This window comes from Varanus komodoensis, unplaced genomic scaffold (genome assembly GCF_004798865.1).
Source record: "Varanus komodoensis strain SLA01 unplaced genomic scaffold, ASM479886v1 scaffold42, whole genome shotgun sequence".
NCBI lineage: Eukaryota > Metazoa > Chordata > Lepidosauria > Squamata > Varanidae > Varanus > Varanus komodoensis.
In genome coordinates this window covers 2122723-2144208 of record NW_025335972.1, presented here as the reverse complement: position 1 = coordinate 2144208, position 21486 = coordinate 2122723, and the positions used below count along the sequence as shown (strand labels likewise).

Sequence of the window (21486 nt, the reverse complement as noted above, 5' to 3'; positions counted from 1 at the left end):
TCAGAAGAAAAGCAAAATTGCAATGCAGAAGTGGTTTGTTTTTAAATTGTAAGGTGATAGTAGATCATTTCTCCCAAAGAGGCAAAATTGGCAAACCTGGTTGCCAGCTTTTCAACCAGGCCCATTTCCTCTATTTTTACAAGATCAACCATGCCCAGACCTGGAGGTGCTGCAAGAAAGAGAGGGCTCCCAACCAAAGGTATTGTCTAGCTATTGCGTCCATTCCTCCTTAACTGATATTTTTCTCTTAAGGAAAAAGACAGAATGGCGAGAAAACATGAGAGCATCACAAATGGAAGACATTTGTGAAGACTCTCAGCAAAATTCTGTGTTTGAAACATAGAAACAAAGTGAGTCAGAAGAGGTCTCCCGGGCCATCTAGTCTGACACCCAGCTCCAGCAGGTTCTTCTCACGACATGCCCACCATGTGCATGTCTAGCCTGTCTTTGAACACCTGCACCGATGGGGCATCAACCACCTTCCATGGAAGCCCATTCCACACCCTTGGGATCAGCTGTGAAAGCACTGTCAAGAAGCACCGTGGTTATCTATAGATCTAAGAAAGGGCTTAAAGTAGCACACACCATCTGGACAGGTATTACATTTAATGCTGGCTGTGGATACGATTCTTTAGACCAACCTTCTTCAGCTGAAGAACCTTCAGATGTTTTGCACTTCAATTCCCATCAGCCCCAGTCATAGCTAATGGCCTGGAATCCTGGGCACTGTAATTCAAAGCATGTGGAGGACACCAGTTGAGAAGGGCGCTCAACAAACCTGAGCTGTAGTGCTAGACCTGGCAGTTCTTCAGCAATACAAACCCTGTTCTAAGGATCCAATTGGAGGCAGCTGCCAAAGCCATGGAAAGCACTTTGAGCCAGGGAAAATCTTGCTGCTGTTCGGACAAGACCCTTATCCTGACAGGAAGCCTTTTATAGTCCAGTGGTAAGCCTAGGTGGATCCACAGTTAGAGAATACATCACCTAGGCGCCAGAATGATGTTCCAAGGTAAAGTTCTGCTAGTTCACCACAAGGGGCAGCTTCCTACAGAACTAAGGTTTTCTGGTTCTAGTCCAGAGGATCCGGATATATTCAGCACCGGCTGGTGCTGCTTAATATTGGAAGTGCCCTAGGGCACAATTTTGTGCATGTTTAGACAGAAAGAAGCTCCACAACTCCCAGCACTCCCTAACCAGCTGGGTAGGGAATGCTGGGAATTGTGTGTGTATGTGTGTGGGGGTGTTCATGGAGCTGTGGGATATTTTCTCTGGCTCAACATGAGCAAGATTGTGCCCTTCAGGAACTTTAAACTAGCCATGCAGGGATGGAATAGGTAGGCTAGGGTTTTTAATTATAAGGCATGAGTGCTGGAGAGGGTGATCGCAGAGAGAAAAGGAAGATGAAGGGAGGAAAGCTAAACTGTTCTCACAAGAGCTGCAGCGGCAGAAAATAACCACATACGGCAGGGTGGTTTTGTTGTTGATGTTTTTAATAAGTACTTTAAAGCTTCCTGCAAAGGACGTATAGAGAGGGTGCAAGAGATAGACCTGGAGAGGCCTGTTTTTAATGTTAGGAGTTAGCCCCAAGATTTTATTTGGTTGTTTTATTTCAGTATTGCCCAGTAGCTGAAGCCCTCTGGGCAGTTCATGTGTGTTACAATAAAGAAAGATGGGTCACTGAGCATATGCAGAGTGCCTTTCCTTACATTTTTGGGTACTCACAGCTAGTGTTTAATTTCCAAAAAGAGGTATGAAGCCTCCAGCCTACCCAGGAGCTTAGTCCCCTGAAGTATACAAACATACATGTTCTTCTATGTTGATAGAAGCAGATTTATCACATTTCTGACAAATGCGCTGACTTCCAGTCACAGAAATCTGGTCTGCATATAGATAAAGCCAGCCATGCACTGATTGGCTGGGACCTGTGATGTCATAAAACCACTTTCCCCACCCTTTCCTGGAGCAGTGCAACATGCTGCTTACATTGTCAGACTAGGGCTGCGCGTTCCAGGTTTAGATGCATACTCAGCCATGAAGACTGCCTGATGACTCTCTTGCCTCGCAGGGTTGTTGTGAGGATAAAATTGGAATGCATGTGTGTGCAGGATGCAGGTTCGATCTCCTTGAAGGAAAGGCAGGATTTGTTATGAACACTTCATTCAAGTGTTACGAATAAAATGCACTTCAGGCCAGGTTATGGCACTGAACGGTTCTGGGGAGCAAGCCCTGGTTCATGTTAAGCCCTGACCCTGGGGCAAAGCACCATGCTTCCAGGATTATTGGGTTGCAGGAGGATGTGATAGCCAGCTGGCTTTGATTTTCAGCATCAGTCACTCTGGAAGTTTGTTTGGACTCCAGTTACCACATCCTGGTGGCTCAAGAAGGGTAACAAACACATACCACCCCACAGAATCAAAATGTCAAGCACATTACAATACTATTAAGAACCTCCCATAATTTGCCAGCATAACTCTGAGCCCCAGAAGCCTGCCTGAAGAGGTAGGCCATATAACTCTTCCAAAATGTGCTCAGATTTGGACCCTAGCCCAACTCTATGATTTGTGCAAATTATACAAGCTGAACACAAGACCTAGATTTCCTTATGCTGAATGACTAAAATGAGTACAGCTTCCCTTCATTTTAAGGAGGCTTCCATAAGAGAATCTCAACAAGCTGTATTCTCTGCTAATTAGCAGGAGAGGCTGTTGTCATTGGGTTTTTCCACACCATCAGGCATCCAAAGCTCTTGGGGCAGCTCAGCCGTGTGCTCTATTACTCCCTCTCTTATCTTGTCCCAGCACCTTCAACAAGTGCGCACACACACTTCTCAGCCCAGGCTCACTGGACAGTCGTACTTGTGTTTTGTCTTTGCCTAGTAATGCACAAGAGAACTCAGATGCCAGGGAAGGAAGAGTTTTCCACCAGCCTAGCGTCTGCTCCAAAACTGGAACGGAGAACTGGGTGTGACCTGCCTGTAATCACAAACACTTGGATCCTGGGATATAAAGGCTGCTATTGTGGGCCTTGGGGGGGCTGTGGGTTTGGAAGGGATGTGAAGCGCTTCGGCGGGGACGCTAGCCTCCTGTAATTGTTGGCTGTGGCCTGTGTGAGAGCAGCTCTTTTACTGGAACCAGCTCTTCTCATATGGGGAAAGACATCATTCATCGTCTGGGCTGCCCCAAGAGAGACAATCAGCTGGGTACAGTGGCCACCTTTTTTCCTAGCCTTGCTCCTGTGCCTACAGCAATCTGACATTAAAAAGCAGCTGCAGTTTTTTCAGAGATCAAATACGGGACAGAAGGTTTCACTCTGGGCTCCCCAAAGTGGTACATCCACCAGGCTCTCAAGCCGTCCAGATTTTTATTTTGCTTCTTAAGGGTTTTTAAAATAGTTTTCTTTCAATTAGGAGGCTAGAATGCTGCAAATGAAGTGCCGCCCTCCACTGCCATCTTTATATGGATTTAAAGGGGTTTTGTTTGTTTTGTTTTGGCAGTCTGCCTTAGTAGGTTCTTGGCCAAATTACTTTTTAGTTTCACCAGTTTGTCTTCTGGTGACCACTAGGCAGCCATTTTATGAATGGGCAAGCTCCTCATCCCCCTTAGGAGCCATTTTGTGAGAACGCCCAGAATATTCAATCAAAATTTCAAATGAGTCCCCTGATCTCAAAGGGGATCCCTAGTTTAGCTGCTTACTTTCTACATAAAAGGCTGCTATTAAATGCACAAAGCCGTGGGTAGTAAAAATAAGTGACAGAAGGGAGAAAACTTCCAGGTCCACAAGAGGAATATTTTATTGAGCCTAATCTCTTACATAGAATTCTTCCTCAGTTTCACTTAAGTAGAACCAATTTCAGTCCTGGCCTCTTTACGTGATGCAAAATAACAAATGTGTGGATAGATGTTTGTGTGTAAAGATTTTTTTTCTGATGTCTTCTGGAATTTGAGTTCACATATTTTGGGGGAGGAAATGGGATTATAAATAAATAAAGTAGAATAGCACAAGCACAGAGATGTCCCAAACCAATTTAATGCCTGGACCTTTACATCCTTCATGCAGTTCAAAAGCAAAACTATTCCAGTGGTGTGTATGGCCAAAAATCACAACATACTTACCTTAAAGTAACTAAGACTGAGAGGAGACAATTCAGCCCTTTAGAATGGGGGGGGGGGGGGGGGGAATGGCAATGCTCAGAACCACCAAAGGATTGGTGGCCAGGAGAAAGGATGTGGGTTCAGGGAAGAAGGCGTGACTATCTGGGAACCCCTGCACAGCTAGATTTGGCCTCTGAGCCTGAGCGCATGCCTGTGTGAAATATTTTAAGTGTGTGCATTTAAAAAGTGTGGAAGCTGTACTTAGTTTGTGCTATTTGTATGCTTTCCCTTCTTGTTGCTCCCTGGGAAAAACACACTGGCAGGGACAGGCGAAGCCTTCTGGGTCTCAGACCCCAGTACTTGTCTGGTCCAACCAACTGTGGGACTTAAGATCGGGAAACTCTGGAGGGTGCGGGGTGGGGGGCTAAGGCAGCAACCACCCACTAAGGCAGGGGTGAGGAACCTCTGTCAGTGAGCCAAATCTGGCCCTCCAGGGTTCTCCAGAGGCCACGCCCCTTCCTTTGGCTCCAGCCCTTTCCCCCAGTGGCCCATTGCCTGCCAACAGCTTAGTAGTTTCCTGGCAGTTGTACAATTTCTTCCCCATTCTAAAAAGGTGGAAATGCCTTCCATAAAGCTGAGTTGCAGCTGGCAGGAAAAGTTTTAAGCTAACATATGCTGTGCTTTTGGCCCTACCCCACTTTTGCCTTTGCTCCACCCACCACTGGGTTGAAGCTGAATTTGCCCTGTTCCCATCCTTGCACTAAGGGGAAAAATATTTTGGCCTTTAGCACACAAGCTCTGCTCACCCCTTCCTGAAATGTGTGTTCATGCAAGAAACGAAAAGGCCAAAGTAATGTTAAACCACTGTTGTTACCCTTTTGGGTCATAATGATTTCCTTGCCATGTAATGGGAACTTTTGCAAAAAAAATTCTTATGATTCATTATTTCAGTGAATCATAATGAGAAAACTAGCAATGATGGGCCATTTCGAAATGCAACTCGCTCGCTACCACCCGTTGTAGTGATTTCTCCATGATTTGAGGGTGAAATGTGCCCAGTGTGTTTAAAGATTAAAAAGTAAGGCCATGAGCTATAATGGGAAATAATTCTCACTAGACATGTATGTGAGCTAGGGGAGGCAGGGTTACTTTTCCCTGCAGCTTTCCCTTGCGCATGCGTGCTAGTTGTGCCCGACGCTAGGGGCAGTGCTCATCTCCTTTCAAGCTGAAGAGCCAGCGTTGTCCGAAGATGCTTCCACGGTCATGTGGCCACTCTTCTATGTGCAGTGGATCTACTTCCCTTATTTTATTTGGATGAAATTGCTTTCAGTTTCGTAATCTCCTATCTGCAGCTTGCAGTGGAACAGGCCAGCCCAATCTTCCACACAAGGCTGTTGGGACAGGGAGGCATTGCAGGGTGGAGAATGACTACCAGTCTTTTCTGACAAGTGCCTCCCTAATGTACAGGACTACAATGCCAAGGGCACCTAGCCGCCCTGCTGGTAGGGGCTGATAGGAGCCAAAGTCCAAAACGTATGGATGGCTCCAGGCTAGGAAAAGACTGATGTATATGACCTGAAGCTCCTAAGTAGAGATGGGGGCATACATGTGATTTCTACGAATAAAAGCAAGGTTCTGCTGGACCTTTCACCCGTCCTGTTCCTCAGTCAGGCTCCAGTGCCCTGTCCCAACCCAAGGAATATTTCTTTAAAAGAGATGCTGACAACCCTATGATCAGCCAGTGTAGCTTTTACACTGTCCTTGCAAGCCAATTGCCAGCAAAACACTTGTTTTAAGTCTCCTAATGTGGAAATCCCGCTAGCCCAGGCTTGAATTAAGGGGCAGATTCTGCCAGGGATGCTCCTCCAGTTGCTCTGCCAACCCAAGTGCAGTATCAAGGGAATATTGTCTGGTGGTTTTCCATTCTTCAGTCTGTTGGCTTTCAAACCCTACTTGGAACTGGCCGAGTGAAAAAGAGGAGGGAAGCATTTTAACCCTGTGGCAGAGGTGGACGCAGCTGGAGTGCGGGATATGATTCAGAAATTGCAGAAAGAGCCCTAGGAGCAATGGGCCAAGGAGGAGAGGCAGTAACCAGATTCCCACTGGTGTGAGGAAATCCAGAACCTCTCGTGGAGGTTGTGATCTCATCCATCCCCTGTGTGCACATTCTGAACCACCCAGGGACTAAGCAGCTGGATCAGATTCAGACTGGAGCATTTTTTGCTCACTGGGAGTTTGGAATATTGACAATCATAAGAAATGTTATATGTTGGAATAGCCCCTGCCCCAAACCATCTTTGAGTCTTTCCTGCTTTTCAGAGGCATAATGATCTGCTCAGTTTAGGAGGCAAGTTCTTGGTTTTCTATTCGGTATTTGGAAAGTGATTCCTCCAGCTTGTAATGTGGTAACAAAACTGGCATAACAAACACGAGTGAGATAAAATTGAACAGATTTGTAAATTGATCCAAAATGCACACAAGATCATAGGTATCCATAAAAAAATCAAAATAGCCACTTTCTCAACAACTTCTTGGTGGTTATTAAAAAACTAAAAATCAGTTTTCTGCAAATTAGACAAAATCTCCCATTCTGCATAGCAGTTTGGGGAAGGATATATTCATCTGTTTCCCCCAGCTCTGCTGTTTTACAAACACAGCTCTGCTGAATGTGTAGATTGTTATGAAACTATAAAAAAAAAGCCAGTAGAATTGATAGAAATATCAAGAAGTCATAAACTTTCCCTTAAGGGATCTTGTTTAAGGGTTTAAGATATATTTCAGGCAGTGTTGATACGTAATTGTATTATATCGGAGAGAAATCCAAACTGAAGTCATAGATGGTAAATTGTATCATAGATGTAAATTGTAACTATATATTTCCTCCAGTCTGTTTTTAAATTCTAGCTTGGCAATAGATAATATGAATATAAAAGGAATTTTTTGGAGATGCACTAGAAAGAGATTGCCCAAACCAGTCTCTGATACATCTGGGATTTAAATTGAGTCTGTGCTGGTTGGGATTCAATTTGCTCAGTGCTGGTCCAAGGCATTTTTCTGCCTGAAAAAGAGCAGCAAGTGAGGCCTCCCCATCATGCACACAATCTAACACCCTTTGCTGCAGTATTCACACAACTACAGCCTTCATCTGTCCCCTAAATCTTGCTTTCCAAATCAGCTTTCTTCTCTTAGTTTCATGGTTGTCTGGCTGAATTTGCTAAGCCAAACAAGAGTTTGAACAATCTCTCTTCTTCTCATAGACAGGAGTTTGAGCCAGAAACTAACAAAGGTACAATTATTGGGTATTCTCTCTGCCAGAAGAATAAGAGTTTCTCCTTTCTGCTCTAAGAAAAAAACTTGAAAAATATAATTTAAGGACACTTAATATCTGTGGCAAGATTTTATACTGGAAACAATTATGGCTGGCTGTGTATAAAAGTAGTACTGAAGTCGAGAATGCAGTTTTCACTCTAAATATGTTTAGATTGGGTAATGGGACCCATATTCCATCTCAGTGCCCTCCAAAATGCCTGGTCTTCTCCTGAAGTCTATGCTCTGATATTTTCTCAAAGAGCACTCCACCCTGTGAGCATCCATTGGCAGTCTGAAGTGCTACAGACAACTAAACACATTGCTTCTAATAGCACTGTGGTTTTGTTTTGTATTGTTCATAGAGAGTGCGGGGGGGGGGGGGCTGATTTGGCTGTAACCCTTTCTTCCCCTGCTGTGGTCCCCATGAAAGTCCCCTCCGCTCAACACTTCCCAGAGCTAACAGCAACTTGGGAAGGATCTACATTGGGCACCATACGGAGAGAAAGGGGTGACACTCCCTTAGCACTGTGGTCAGAGGAAAACAATAAACCAACTTCAAGTGACATGTCATGCTTAGCCTAGTCCTCAGACACATCCATGGCGGTTAGGCCATTGGAATAAATGGGATTCATTAACTGTCTCACTCTAATTTGAACATCAGCACAATAATATGTAGCCTTTAAAAGCCCAACCACACATTGCAGGAAAGTATGAATACGGAAATAAGAACGTAAGAAAAGCCATGCTGGATCAGACAAAGAGCCATTTAGTCCAGCACTCAGTGTACAGGGTGGCAAAGGAGCTGCTCACGGGCTCCCTCAGGCAAGATGGCTGCAAGACCTCCACCTGCCCAGGCTCCTCAGCAACTGGTGTATGCAGGCAGGACGCCGCTGGTAAAGGGGTAGCACACAGCCAGCAAGGCTAGTAGCCACTGACAGCCTCTCCCCCATGAATCTGTCCAATCCCCTTTTAAAGCCATCCGGATTGGCAGCCATCACCATTTCCCATGGCAGTGAACTGCATAGTTTAACTATATAAAAGTACTTCATTTTATAAGTCTTAAACCTCCCATCAATCAGCTTTATGGAATGCCCCCAGGTTTGAGTGTTAGGGGAAAGGGAGAAAAATATTTCCCTCTCTACTTTCTCCATGCCATGCATTTTAAAAACCACCTCTATCATATCTTCCCTTACTCTCCTTTTTTTTTTCCTAAGCTGAACAGTCCCAGTTGTCATAACCATTCTTCATAGGGGAGCTGCTCCAGCCCGCTAATCATTTTTACCATCCTTCTTGGTACTTTTCCCAATTCAATAATGTCCTTTTTCAAGTAGGGCAACCAAAACTGTGCATGATATTCTAAGCGTGATTGCACCAAAGATTTATATAAGGGGAGTAAGATTTTGGCAGTTCTATTTTGAATTCCATTCCTAATTATGCCTAGAATGGAGTTTGCCTTCTCCACAGCAGCTGTGTGCTGGGCTGACATTTTGATTAAGCTGTCCACCACCACTCCAAGATCTCTTTCTTGTTCAGTCATTGTTAGCTCAGATCCCATCAGTGTATACGTGCAGTTGGGATTTTTTGCCTAATATGCATTTCTTTACTTGCTTGCATTGAGCTGCAGTTACTTTAACTGCATTTGCCATTTTGATGCCCGTTTTCCTGGCATCCCATCCCTTTGGAGTTGCTTACAATCCCTTTTGGTTTTAACCACCCTAAATAGTTTAGTGGCATCTGCAAAGTTGGACACTTCACTACTTTCTTCTAATTCCAGATTAATTATGAATAGGTTAAAAAGCATTGGCCCTAACACAAAGCCCTGTGGGACTCCACTGGTTACATCTCTCAACTGGGGGAAATTTCCATTTCATGTGTCTTCTGTTCTTTAACCAGGCAGTGCTCCTCTACTTGTACACTTCTCCCTGGTAATGCACAGTGGCAAAAAATGTCTGATCTGATATCATCTCATTAAGGTTTAACCATCATCCTAGAAGTGGCATTTAGTGCAATAAACTTGCATCCATTGTGGAGGGGGGCATGGAAGCATGAATATAGTAAAGAGGTGTGTGCTCTACTCTGCACTGCTGTATTTGAAGGACTAGTACAGGACAGTCCTCTGTCTGAAACCATCCTCTATTTGAAGTGCTGTCTGGCCCTAGGATTGTTTAAAGTTGAAGAACCATAAAAAAGAGGGGTTGTGATGTGGCCAGACTGAGCAATCACATGGGCTGCCTGGACAACGGTATGGTTGAGCTGTTTTGTTTTTCTACTTAAAATATAGTGTTTATTCTTAAATTTGCCTTTATAAATATCAACCAACACTTTATTCCACCATGTCTCTTCTTTCTCTTTGGTAACACTCTTTGGTGATGATGAGGTAATACTAGACATTTCCTCCTAACTAACTATTACTGGGGAGATGCAGGCGGGAGGTGGATAGGCAGTGCTTCCGCATCTCCTTATTGCTTGTAGCTTGCTCGGAACTCAGGTTTACACATGCAAACCAGAACAGAACCTGTTCCAGAAGTGCTCTGGCTCCTGAAACTTCGCTGACAGTGGCTGGAACTGAAAGGGAACAGCTATAGTCACAAATAAACTGGAACTGAATGAAAATAATTAAGTAGTTTGGTTTCCTCGTGGTAAGTGTTAGAAATAAAGCAAGGAGGCAGTTGGATGCAGAAACTTGTCACTTGGATGTGCAGCTACCGAGGAGGACAGAATCCTGCATCTTTAACAGCTGTGTAGGAGGAGGAATCTCTTGAGATGGTTTTGGTCATGTTGCAAGGCGAAATGCTGCTGTTGCTGAACTTCTCTCTTCTACACAGTCATTGAAGGTGCAGGAGCACTCTTCTCCTGCATTACTGACCGCAGCTCCGGGTGCCACGCTCCATCTCTGCCAAGGAAGGATGCTTTTGGGCACTGGGCAATCTCAGTGGCCAAATCCCTCACACATCTAGGATGGGAACAAGAGCTTTGGCTTGTGCAAGAAGGAAGCCTAGAAACCTTTGCCCTGTCTTCTGTACAGAAACTCTGCTGTCTTTAGTCGCGCCTAGCTCACAAGTGCAACAAAAGAAAACAAAAGAAAACAGCTGCAGAAACTCATGTGTCTGTGCGGACCAGCGGAAGAGATTCAGCTGTGGAGAGCCGTTTGCTCAAAATTCTTTCCAAGTGAAAAGACTCCTTGCTCCAAGTGCCTGCTCACATCAGACATCCATGCACTTTCCATTCATAACTTCGGTGGAGGCTGTTGTGTTGGCTTCTGAAATTTCTGCAGAAGCCGGTGTGGATAGGAAACATTACAAGGCAGACAGAGTCCCAGTTCACACGACACATTAAGTCACGTGGTGGTTCATAAGCAATGGTGATTTTGTGTGATTTGTCTGAATCCAGTGCTCTTCCCAGAAGGTGATTTATAAACTTCCCTGGCCTGGCTTATAAACCACCCTAACTAGCCATGCCTTGTCATAGTGTTTAATAAACCTACTGTGCCTTATTGTGCTGTCCAAACACAGACACCCAAATAAACCAGGGTCAAGTCTAAAAACAGAGAGCACCTTGGCAAGAACAGCAGAGAGGCCTGCCATTCTAGCCAAGGGCTAGCAGGCAAGCACCTTTCCCAGGCCCTGCGAAGAGCCAAAGATCTTGGTTGAGGAGTGCTGGGACAGCTTCCCTGTTAGGAACCAGGCAACACTTCAATAATTGGGGGAGCTGTTGTGCTTCAGAAGCTTTCCCAGGTGGGGGGAAGCTTTTGAGGGGGCATTTTTGTGGCCCTGGGCTGTCCTCACTTACAAGTATGAACTTTTGACACAGCCAGGCCATGGCCAATTCTAAATGTGCCCCTGCAATGTCCCCTGGCAGGTGGGTTTGGAGGAAGACGAGAGGTGAGGGGGCACAAAAGCCCTGCTTTATCTGGTTGTCTGTCAACATGGAGGAATTTTAACCAGTGCGTGGTTAAAATTCCCAAGAGGTCTAATGTGTGGTGCGAACCCAGCGAGAGGTTCTAACACAGAAAATGTGTCAAAATGGAGTAGGGAGTGGGAGTGAAGGGCGGCTGCTGTGGCCTTTGTCTTGGCGCCTTTCGGGTGCCTTTTTCTTCCTCTGTGTCCCTTGGAGGAAAGCTGCATCACCTCTGTGGTGCGTTGCTCTGAGGGGGCTTGTGGAGAAAGGGGTGCCAGGAGATGCATCTCTGTTGCAAAATGGTGGTTGTGGCCAAACCCCCCCCCCCCCCCCGCTCTCCAAAAGACAAGATTTGAGGTATTATTTGAAATCGCATTCTTGCTTATTGGCCTGATTTCACCCATTTTGCCAATTCTGTTTCTTGTGGAATCAAAGAAGGATGAAAGCATCTTGATGCAGAGCTATAGCAGGGGCACTGAGGCTCCACTGGTAATCCTGTTCAGCGATCCTTTTAGCTTCCCAGATTCATCAAATGTTGCTGCCCACACATTCAAGCGCACGCTTGCAACAATAATGGCTAGAAGAGAGTGGGCACCCTGCAGTCCTGAGCCTACTTCCAAAAGCCCTGTGCAAGCAACCAGCTCAGACCTCTGTGCCGCTCTGGCACACACAGACAACCTGCTCTGCTTGGCCTGTGTGTGTCCAAAGTTCTTGAAACTGAGTGTGGGTGCCCCCAACTTCCACGGTGGAAGGACTTTGCACACACAGTGCTCACTGTATGACATCAGCTCACAGAAGTCCTGCTCCTTTACAGTCAGAGCGGGCGGGGGAGCCTTGCAATGACCTCACCTCTTCAGGCGCTGCCATCTGGAAGCCCGCGTCTTACTATAATTTTCCACATCTAAAGACCTGGGGGAACAACTAGCCAGGAGTGGGATGTGGAGAGAGAAAGAGAGAAAATGTCAACTTACTCTACAGCGGGTTCCCTACTTTTCCTGTCCACAAAAGGCACTATGGCCGAAAGAATCCCTCAGGGAAGCTCTGGGGGGCAAGGGATGGGTCCCTTGCTGGCCATTACAGCCTGAAGGCAGGCTAAAATAACTGCCAAATTACAGCCCTGCTCTTCTGAGCTTCAGGCAATTACAGGATGCCTGCTTGCTACCAGAACCCAGGCAAAGTTACTATATATTTGTTGCTGGTTATCTATAAACTCATGTAGCTATAAACAGTGCTGATTGCTTGCAATTTGGAAACATTCTGCAGGGGAAAACATGGGTAAATGTCCTCTCATACATCTGTCCCTGACATAGTTGACTCAGACAGATGCAAGAGGGAGCAGCCATCTCTATTGGATATGGTTCCCTTTAGCAAACACCATGTACAGCTATCAAGTGTGTCAGCTCTGTTTATAGCAGCAGTACAAACTCATGCCTGTCCATTGTTTTATCCTGCAACTTTCATCATCCCTAGCCAACATAGCCAACAGTGAAAGATGATGGGAATTTTAGAGTTCCAAAGGATCCCGGGTTCCCCAAACCCTGGTTGATAACATATGACTAGGCCCTACTCCACTGCTCTGACCAAGGCTAGTATGGAAGTAACTGGTTGCCGGGCCATTCAGCCTTAAACAATCACGCAAGACTATACTATTGGTGGCATATAGGTTAATGGTAAAGCAAACAAGGAGTGAATCATTCAGCATCATTTTCATGTACAGATGCTTGAGAATTTCAGCATTCAGTTTTTGTATGCAAGTTTCTAGGCCTCATGATAGTGAAATATTTGAGAACATTTCATAAAAATCAAATACTGACATATTTGAGAATGTGTGGAATACATCTCCAGAATGTGTGCGTGTATGACCTGTGTGGTTTTCTGTGCTTCCTTTCCTCCACTCATGTACCCTAATCTATGAATCTTACCACAGGTGTATCTACCGGTATATACAAATAAGAGATGTGATGGTAATAAGATTGCAGCCTGAGCCAGGGACCATCTTCAGGCCCTGCTAAACTACACTCTCTCCCCATCTTTGGGCTGCATTATGACCAGCTGACTTGATGCAGGAGGACCATCTCTTTTTGAGTTAGTCTACTGCAGTTAAAGTGAGCATAGAAGAGGACAGGCAGCTCTGACCAGCAAGGCACCCAATTCACCAGGGCTTTATCCCACAAATACCACACAAGAAAGCTACCATTCTTGTGGAACATCTACTCATTTCAGTGGGGTTTGTGCAGGAGAGCTTCCTAGTTGAGCCAATCCTATGTGGGATGGCGGAAAGCATATGCATGCCATTTAAGGATGGGTGAGGCTTGGGCAGCAAAATGTCTTGGGTAGGCCCTGCACACATAACAGAGAACGTTCTCCAAATGACAATACTAAAATGTGTTACTAACAGCCATGGGTGCATTATGCCCACTGTGGCACAAAGCTGTTCCTACCCAGAGGGCTTGCAGCCTACATGCCTGGGAGAAAGAACAAAGCTCTTCAGGGACTGGAAATGGTGGGGGGTGTAGGGGGGAGTCAAGTAGAAAGGCAGGAGAGCTAAAAGGATAATAATTTGATTTTAGTCATTTATATTCCATCACTTGTCAAAAGGCACTGAGTAGACATACATCTGTGCAACATTGTTGTTATTTAGTCACGAAGTCGTGTCCGACCCATCGCAACCCCATGGACAACATTCCTCCAGGCCTTCCTGTCCTCCACCATCCCCTGGAGTCCACCCAAGCTCACACCAACTGCTTCAGTGACTCCATCTAGTCACCTCATCCTCTGCCAGGCCCCTTTTGCCATCTATTGTTCCCAGCATTAGCTCTTCTCCAGGGAGTCCTTCCTTCTCATTAGGTGGCCAAAGTATTTGAGTTTCATCTTCAGGATCTGGCCTTCTAAAGAGCAGTCAGGGTTGATCTCCTCTAGCACTGAACAGTTTGATCGCCTTGCGGTCCAAGGGACTCACAGGAGTCTCCTCCAGCACCACAATTCAAAGGCCTCAATTCTTCAGCACTCAGCCTTCCTTATGGTCCAGCTTTCACAGCCATACATTGCAACTGGGAAAAACCATAGTTTTGACTATACAAAATTGTTGGCAATGTGATGTTTCTGCTTTTTAGTATGCTGTCTAGATTTACCATAGCTTTCCTCCTAGGGAACAAGCATCTTTTAATTTCTTGGCTGTAGTCACCGTCTGCAGTGATCCTGGAGCCCAGGAAAATAAATCTGTCACTACCTCCATTTCCTCCCCATCTATTTGCCAGGAAGTGAGAGGACTGGATGCCATGATCTTAGTTTTCTTAATGTTGAGTTTCAAGCCAACTTTTGCACTCTCCTCTTTCACACGCATCAAGAGGCTCTTTAGTTCCTCTCCACTTTCTGCCATTAGAGTGGTATTGTCTGAGTATCTGAGGTTGTTGATATTTTTCCCGGCAATCTTAATTCCAACTTGTGATGTGCTCTGCATATAAGTTAAATAGGCAAGGGGACAATATACAGCCTTGTTGTACTCCTTTCTCAATTTTTGAACCAATCAGTGGTTCCATGTCCAGTTCTCACTGTTGCTTATTCTATGCAACATTACAGAAAATCAAAACAAAGCAATGGTAAAATTTAACGAGGCAGGAACACAGAAAGCTGGCTTATGCAAGATTTCGGGCAGGGTTTTTCACTTCATCCTGCTGTCTGGCCCTTCCTGGATACTGACAGGGGTCAAAGCTAAGATTATCAGCATACAATGTATATGCTCCAACACTGAGCTATCCTAATCCAGGTACTACAAGAGGTTTGTAAAAAAAAAAAAAAAACAATGCTAGAAAAATAATTTGTAGCCTTTCCCAGCTTGATGCCCCCGAGACATCTCAGCTGCTTGAATTCGTGCCATTGATCTTCAGAATAGCAGAGTTTCTGCTCCAGCTCACAGACTCCTTTTACTAATTCCATGTTTCTCATTTTGAAGACATATAATCTGTTAGATGGCTCTTCAGGTATGCTAGATCAACACGAACCTATCTGTAGGAATGCTCCAAAACTGTGGGTAGGCAAGCTTTAGGTTTGCCAATTTGGGCAGCACCACCAAATGGGCAGCCTGCAGAGGAAAGCATCGGCCTGCAGCCACCAGCCAAGTTCATTTCCGAAGAAAGTCTCTAAGCCCTACATGAATATTGGAGCAGCTGGGGGCCTCGATGGCAGTGAACCCAGCTGCCAGTGTGAAATATTATTCCATCAACATATAAAATAAAAAGAAGGGGTACAGTGCCTAAGTGGGCACCAGGAAAGCATTGCCTACCCCTGCTCTGAAAGTAGGTGGAAGTAGCGCAGAAGAAGGGTGCCTGGAACATGTTCCATCAAGGGGACTGGGACCTTGAAGTGGATTGGGAGCTATTATAAGGATCTAAGGACTAAAGTGATGTGATTGCAATGAAAGAGGGAGAAATACTAGTTTAGCATTCTGAACTGAGTGAAGAGGGGAAATAATGCAGGACAACAGGGAAAGCCACCAAGGCAGATGATGCAGATGTTGCAGGCCAGATGTGAGGTTAGGTCACCACAATGTGGAGCAAGCCTTTTAGCAGCAGCTGCAAAGAGGAAAAAGCCGCTTAAGAGCTGCCTGGGTGTGGGAGAAGTGAGACTGGAGATGACTTAGGCTAAAGAATTGCTGCCGAGATTGGTCTATTTAAGGCAAAATCCCTGATGCAAGAGTCACGGAGAGGAACAACTTTATCTCAGTAGTAAACTGAAACTGCATTATTTCAGATACATAAACAGAAATAAGATATTCTTTAATCAAAAGATAGTGCTTGTGATCACAAACCAGAAGAGGAAAGTGGGAGGGACAAAGCAGTGAGAGGCTCCAGATGTGGAAAGAAATGACTGTCTGGCCGCATGGAAGAGCCTTGGGGTGGGAACCAGAGGCTCGCTCTGTTCCCGGGTCCTCTGGGATGTATGGAAAAGAGAGAACCCCACCAGTGCATGAGGAAAATCGGGGCTTGGGAAGTGGGGGATTCATGGTGACTGGCCAGGACCTTACTGACCACAGGAAGCAAGAACCTGCATTCCAACCTTCCCCACCCTCCCATGGCAGGGATGATGAGAGCTGTAGTCTGACATGCTAGGAGGATGCCAGCTCGGGGAAGGCTTTCCCAGCTGATGTTACTTGACTTGCCCAAGAAGATCTCTGCCACCACTCGTGTGGATTTCCCTCGCCACCCATTCCAGACAAGTCTTGGCAGAGCCCGCTGGCACCCTTGGCAGAGCAGTGTGACAGCTGCTTGGGGGCCAGTCCCATCCCGATCCTGGATTGAATGGAGGGCAGCAAGAGGCAGCGGCGAGTGCTGGCAGCGTCAGCCCCACTCTGGTGGCCCAGGGCCCTGGGCCGGGTTCCAGGCTGTTAATCCAGCCCTGGAGGCAGGGATTTGCAAACTCTGTTGCACAATCAGTGGTGCGGTGGGCACACTCGCACTCCCTCACACACTTCCTGCTGTGACTTATTCATCATTAGTCTCTTGTGGTTGAGCGAAGCAGCTTTTTCCATTCTTGCCCCTCACCCTGCCACCTCCCTGGCGTAATGGAGTCATTAACAGGATGAGTCGTATGTTGGGGGCCTTCTTCACATCTTGCCTCAGCTGTGGATTTACTAGGTGGTCATGGGCAAGCTATTGGCCATGCTGGCTAGGGATGATGGGTGTTGTAGTCTGATGTGTCTGGAGGGAGCCAGGTTCTGGCAGTCTGGATAAGAGTGTCAGATTAGGCCCAAAGAGGCCTGAATTCAGTTACTTGGCAGGAAGAGTGGCAAATAAACACAATATGTATCTTAAATAAACTTCTATCTTCTCAGTCCCTCATCCCACCCTGGGCTGCAGCATAGGGGTGCATACAACCAAATGGAGTAGTTGGAAGGATCACTGAAGTAGTACACGAGAAGTGCCTTGAACATTCTTAAAGGCCATCTACTCATTACTAAGCATCATTATTTGCCAAAACCCTTAACTTGCCGAGGGCATACCTGCTTTTCCGCACGTGGGACTATCCTAAGGTGTGTGTGTGTAGCAGGAGATCTGATTTTCACAACCAGTGTAGTGTGAGCAGGAGGCCAGCTGAATCCTCCATTTTCTCCCAGCTTTACTCCCCTGCCCCAAATACACACACATACTTCCAGTATCACTGTGGGGCAAATTATCTGTGCAGTGAAACGCAGGAATATTAAATGGGAATGAACTCTGCTCTGCTCTCCTTGTGCAGCCCCCACACAGGAAGAGAGAGAGAGAGAGAGAGAGAGCACACACGTCATATGGGGATAGGGACGCTGTGTGAATAAAAAGCATGGCTGCTGCCATGACATCTCCTTTGACTCTCAGGGTTATCCCCCAGACCCCAAGTCACTGTGTGAGTGAGTTTTACGGCTGCACAGGCCTTGCTGAGACGGAGCAGCAGTCCTGAGTTGCGCTTCCTCGCCTCTGTGCCACTGCTACTACCCCCCTTCTTGGTTCCTTCTCTTTGGACACCTTCTCTGTGCACCCCAGTGGCTCACTTCCTCGCTCACGGAGCTCTGGTGAGCACACCACAATGCGAAAGAGGAGCAGCAGCTTTACTAGGGATGGATTTGGGGATGCGAATCCAGGGCTGCACAGCCCAACTTGAAGATGATTGCCAGAAGAGAGAGTGGCAACTGATGCGAAGTGGGGAGGAAGCAGCCACAGGCGCCGTGCTGGCACCCAGCATGGGCAAGCAGGTGTGTGCCAGGACTGACACCAAGCAGCACACAACGTCCTTTGAAAAAGAGTTTAGCCAGGAGGGTGCACTGTCCAGTGAAATACATGTTGTTGAGGCTTTGGTCACCCCGGCTGGAGCCACTGTGGAGAAGCAGGGCCAGAAGAGTGCAGAGCTTGGCAGTGAGACACCAGGTGCCCAGAACAAGGCCTCAATCCGTGTCTGAAAATACTAACACCAGCCCTGTTGATAATAGATGGCAAGAAAGTTCCTGGTTCTGAATGTTTTAAGGGACACACATCTTCAGGCCCCTTCACAGCACAGCCTGCCCTCTCTCTCTATTCCTTGCCTTGTGTGCTCTCTTATCTTAGCCTTGCAGCTGCCATGATGGAACAACTTCTCCTGTTGATGCCGCTCCTGGGACTGGTGAGCAGCAACCTTCCCTTTGTGCAGAGAGGCTTCTGGGACTTCTCCATGGATGACCCCAATGTCCAAGAAGAGGAAGAGGCTTCAGGGATTTTCCCCGTTTCGAGCGGGGCTGAGTCTGAAGAAATCATCCCCTTCTACCCAGGCCTCTGTCCATTCGGCTGCCATTGCCAACTAAGGGTGGTGCAATGTTCAGACTTGGGTGAGTATTTGTGTTTGTTGAGGTAGGCAGGGGCAGAGGTGCTGGTGAAGCCAAACACAGCTGGGTTCTAGGATTTGTGCTGGAGGTTTCAATTCTATGACCAGAAATTCAAAGTGAGGGTAAGGAAATCAGAGGCAACACAGGAGCTGAAAGTATGAGGTTGCAAACCATTGCTTTAGAACCTGAGCTAAGATTGTTCGGAAATGTTTATGAAGATAAGGAGAGCCCTGCCGAATCAGATGAAAGGACTAAATAGTTCGGCATCTAGTTGCCCAGAGAGGACAACCAGATGTTCAGGAGCAGCCCAAAAGCAGGACATGATGGCGCTAGCCCACCCCTGCATTTGTCCTCTTATTTGAGCTACCACATGCCAGTATGCTGTTGCAGACCATTTCCCTCTGACTTTTTTTCAAATAAAAAGGTAAGTCAGAGAAGATTGCAGTGAAGAAAGGAATGCAAAAGGATAACTCTTTTCCTTCAGGCCATTTTCTTCTCTACCCCACTCCCACAAGATGCTTCAGTGTAATAGGGGAAAAGATAGGGAGACTTTGGAAAATGAATTTATTATTACATTATGCCCACCATGTGCAAGGAACTCATTGTGGTTTTTATCCTTACAACATCCCTCTGAAGTAGGTTAGAAGCCTTCTCTCTTCCCATTATCCCAAAGGTACGGGATCAAGAGAGTTCTTGTCCAAATCCAGAGGAGGGCTTTTTCTGCGGTGGCGCCCAACTTATGGAACGCGCTCCCCAGAGAGGTCCACCTGGCGCCGTCATTATTTGCTTTTCGGCGCCAGGCTAAGACCTTTTTATTTAAACGTTATTTTAATTGTTAATTTTATTTATTGATTTTAACACTTTTGCCAGGATGTCTCCGATATTTTATGTAATTGTATCATTTATATTTATTTATGATCTGGAAGCCACCCCGAGGCTTATGCGAATAGGGCGGCATATAAGTTCTCCAAACAAACAAACAAATATCATTTGCAGAGCAGTTAAGTTGCCAATTCTTGCGCTTCTCTGCATAAATTCTGTGCAGACCCAACACAGCTGGGATTAGGGGAAATCCACCCATTGCCCACACTTACTCTATAGCAAACCTTCTCATAGGATGCTATTTTGCTGGCCTGGTCACATATCTTTGGCTCGCAGAAACTCCCAACATGTTGTAAGAAGTACCAGAATTGAATAGGAGGGAACCACAAGACAGAGAAGGGTGGCCAGGACCTCTGTCTTTTTCAAGTAGCCTAGCATTTCACGCTGCAGGCTGCCTAGCCTAAGACGTTTATGGCACTCTATCCCCCCCTGCTGGTGATTATGCTAAATACCAGTTAGGAGGTCAAAGAGTTGCTCAGATTTACCATCCAGAAAGGAAATGTGAATCAAAAGATCATTCTAAACTGACCAACATATTGTGAAAAAAGGTATTAAACACTATTTGTCATTGTTTGAAAACTGTGTGTTGATGGTGGTGCTGGACATAGTTGGATGGTGGATGGACATAGTCAACGCTGGTTGTGGCTTTATTTTTGGGGGTCAGGGTTAGGAAGGCCAGGGACAGGGGGCTTCCGCACTCTCAACAGCATAGGTCACTCTTCCCCAGCCTGGTCCTCATCCAAATGAGTCGCCATCCAACACACATCCAACACACATCAGGTTGGGAAAAGCTAATGTAGATGGTAGAAAATGGTAAGTGCCATTGCCCTCTTCTGCACAATGGCAAAAAGTGCAGGAGACCCGTCTTGTCACCTGCAGCTGGCCACCCTTGAACTCCGTCATGATTGAACCTTCCCATTCCTAACCTACCTCTCCATCCATCCACCTTTACCTGCTTCTTCTAGGTCTCAAATCAGTGCCTAAGGAGATCTCACCAGACACCACATTGCTGGATCTACAGAACAACCAGATTACTGAACTGCGCAAAGATGACTTTAAGGGGCTGCATCACTTATATGTACGTATCACTCCCTTGGTACAGCCACCTGGATGGTGGATTGCATCCTGTTCTATTTTTGTACACGTTCATGTATCTCGCCATTATGTGAGCTTTTGCTGTGTCTGTGGCTACAGGCCCTGGTACTGGTGAACAATAAGATCTCCAAGATCCATCCAAAGGCCTTCAGTCCCCTCCACAAGCTGCAGAAACTCTACATCTCCAAGAACAACCTGGTAGAGATACCTGTCAACCTGCCCAAGTCCTTAGTGGAACTCCGCATCCATGATAACAAAATCAAGAAGATTTCCAAGGCTGTTTTCAATGGGCTGAACAACATGAATTGCATTGGTGAGAGAAAGGCACTTTACTGGAGTGATACCCAACTGCTGTCCTAGGCATATTCAGGATCATAGTTAGAAAAGCAACAAGCAGACTTTGTGGATTACTCACAAATCTTGGCTTGTTGGAAGCAACAGAGCAGGATCTCAGATTTGGGCACTGACATGAAGGTGTGTGTTTCTGGTTTGTTTGCTTACTCACATGAGTATCAAAAGAAAAGCATCAGTGAATGGGGTGCATATACCAGCATGTTGGTCATTCATAGTAAGCCAGGATAAGAGAGGAATTCTGACTTGCTACTATGTGCAAACACATCCACTCTCTCCCTTCACTAACTCATGAAAGACACAACCCATCCAAAGGTGAGGAGGCCACTGATTTCAAAGAAAAAGTTAAGTACACCCATACGAGTAAGTCCCTCCTGCTGGGTCTTGAAAGTGCTTAATTGTTCCTAAGTCATGCTTATAGTTAGTCAGGATTTTGGGAACTTGTTTACATCTTATAATTTTCTAGAATCCTACTCAAGCATTTTAGGCTGTATATGTTTTTTCATCTGTGTCATAGGAGATGGCATATCAAGA

At 46.0% G+C, this 21486-nt stretch overlaps 1 protein-coding gene across 1 annotated transcript in view; it reads left to right on the top strand.

Annotated features, from left to right (window-relative positions):
* The window catches only part of BGN (biglycan), a 40217-nt gene that overhangs the window by 6244 nt on the left and 12487 nt on the right, over positions 1 to 21486 (top strand). Inside the window, exons 2-4 of the mRNA XM_044443791.1 lie at positions 18371 to 18627; positions 20472 to 20584; positions 20701 to 20914. Of these exons, the coding sequence (XP_044299726.1) occupies positions 18384 to 18627; positions 20472 to 20584; positions 20701 to 20914 (571 nt within the window). The 5' untranslated portion in view covers positions 18371 to 18383. The remainder of the gene's footprint in view (positions 1 to 18370; positions 18628 to 20471; positions 20585 to 20700; positions 20915 to 21486) is intronic.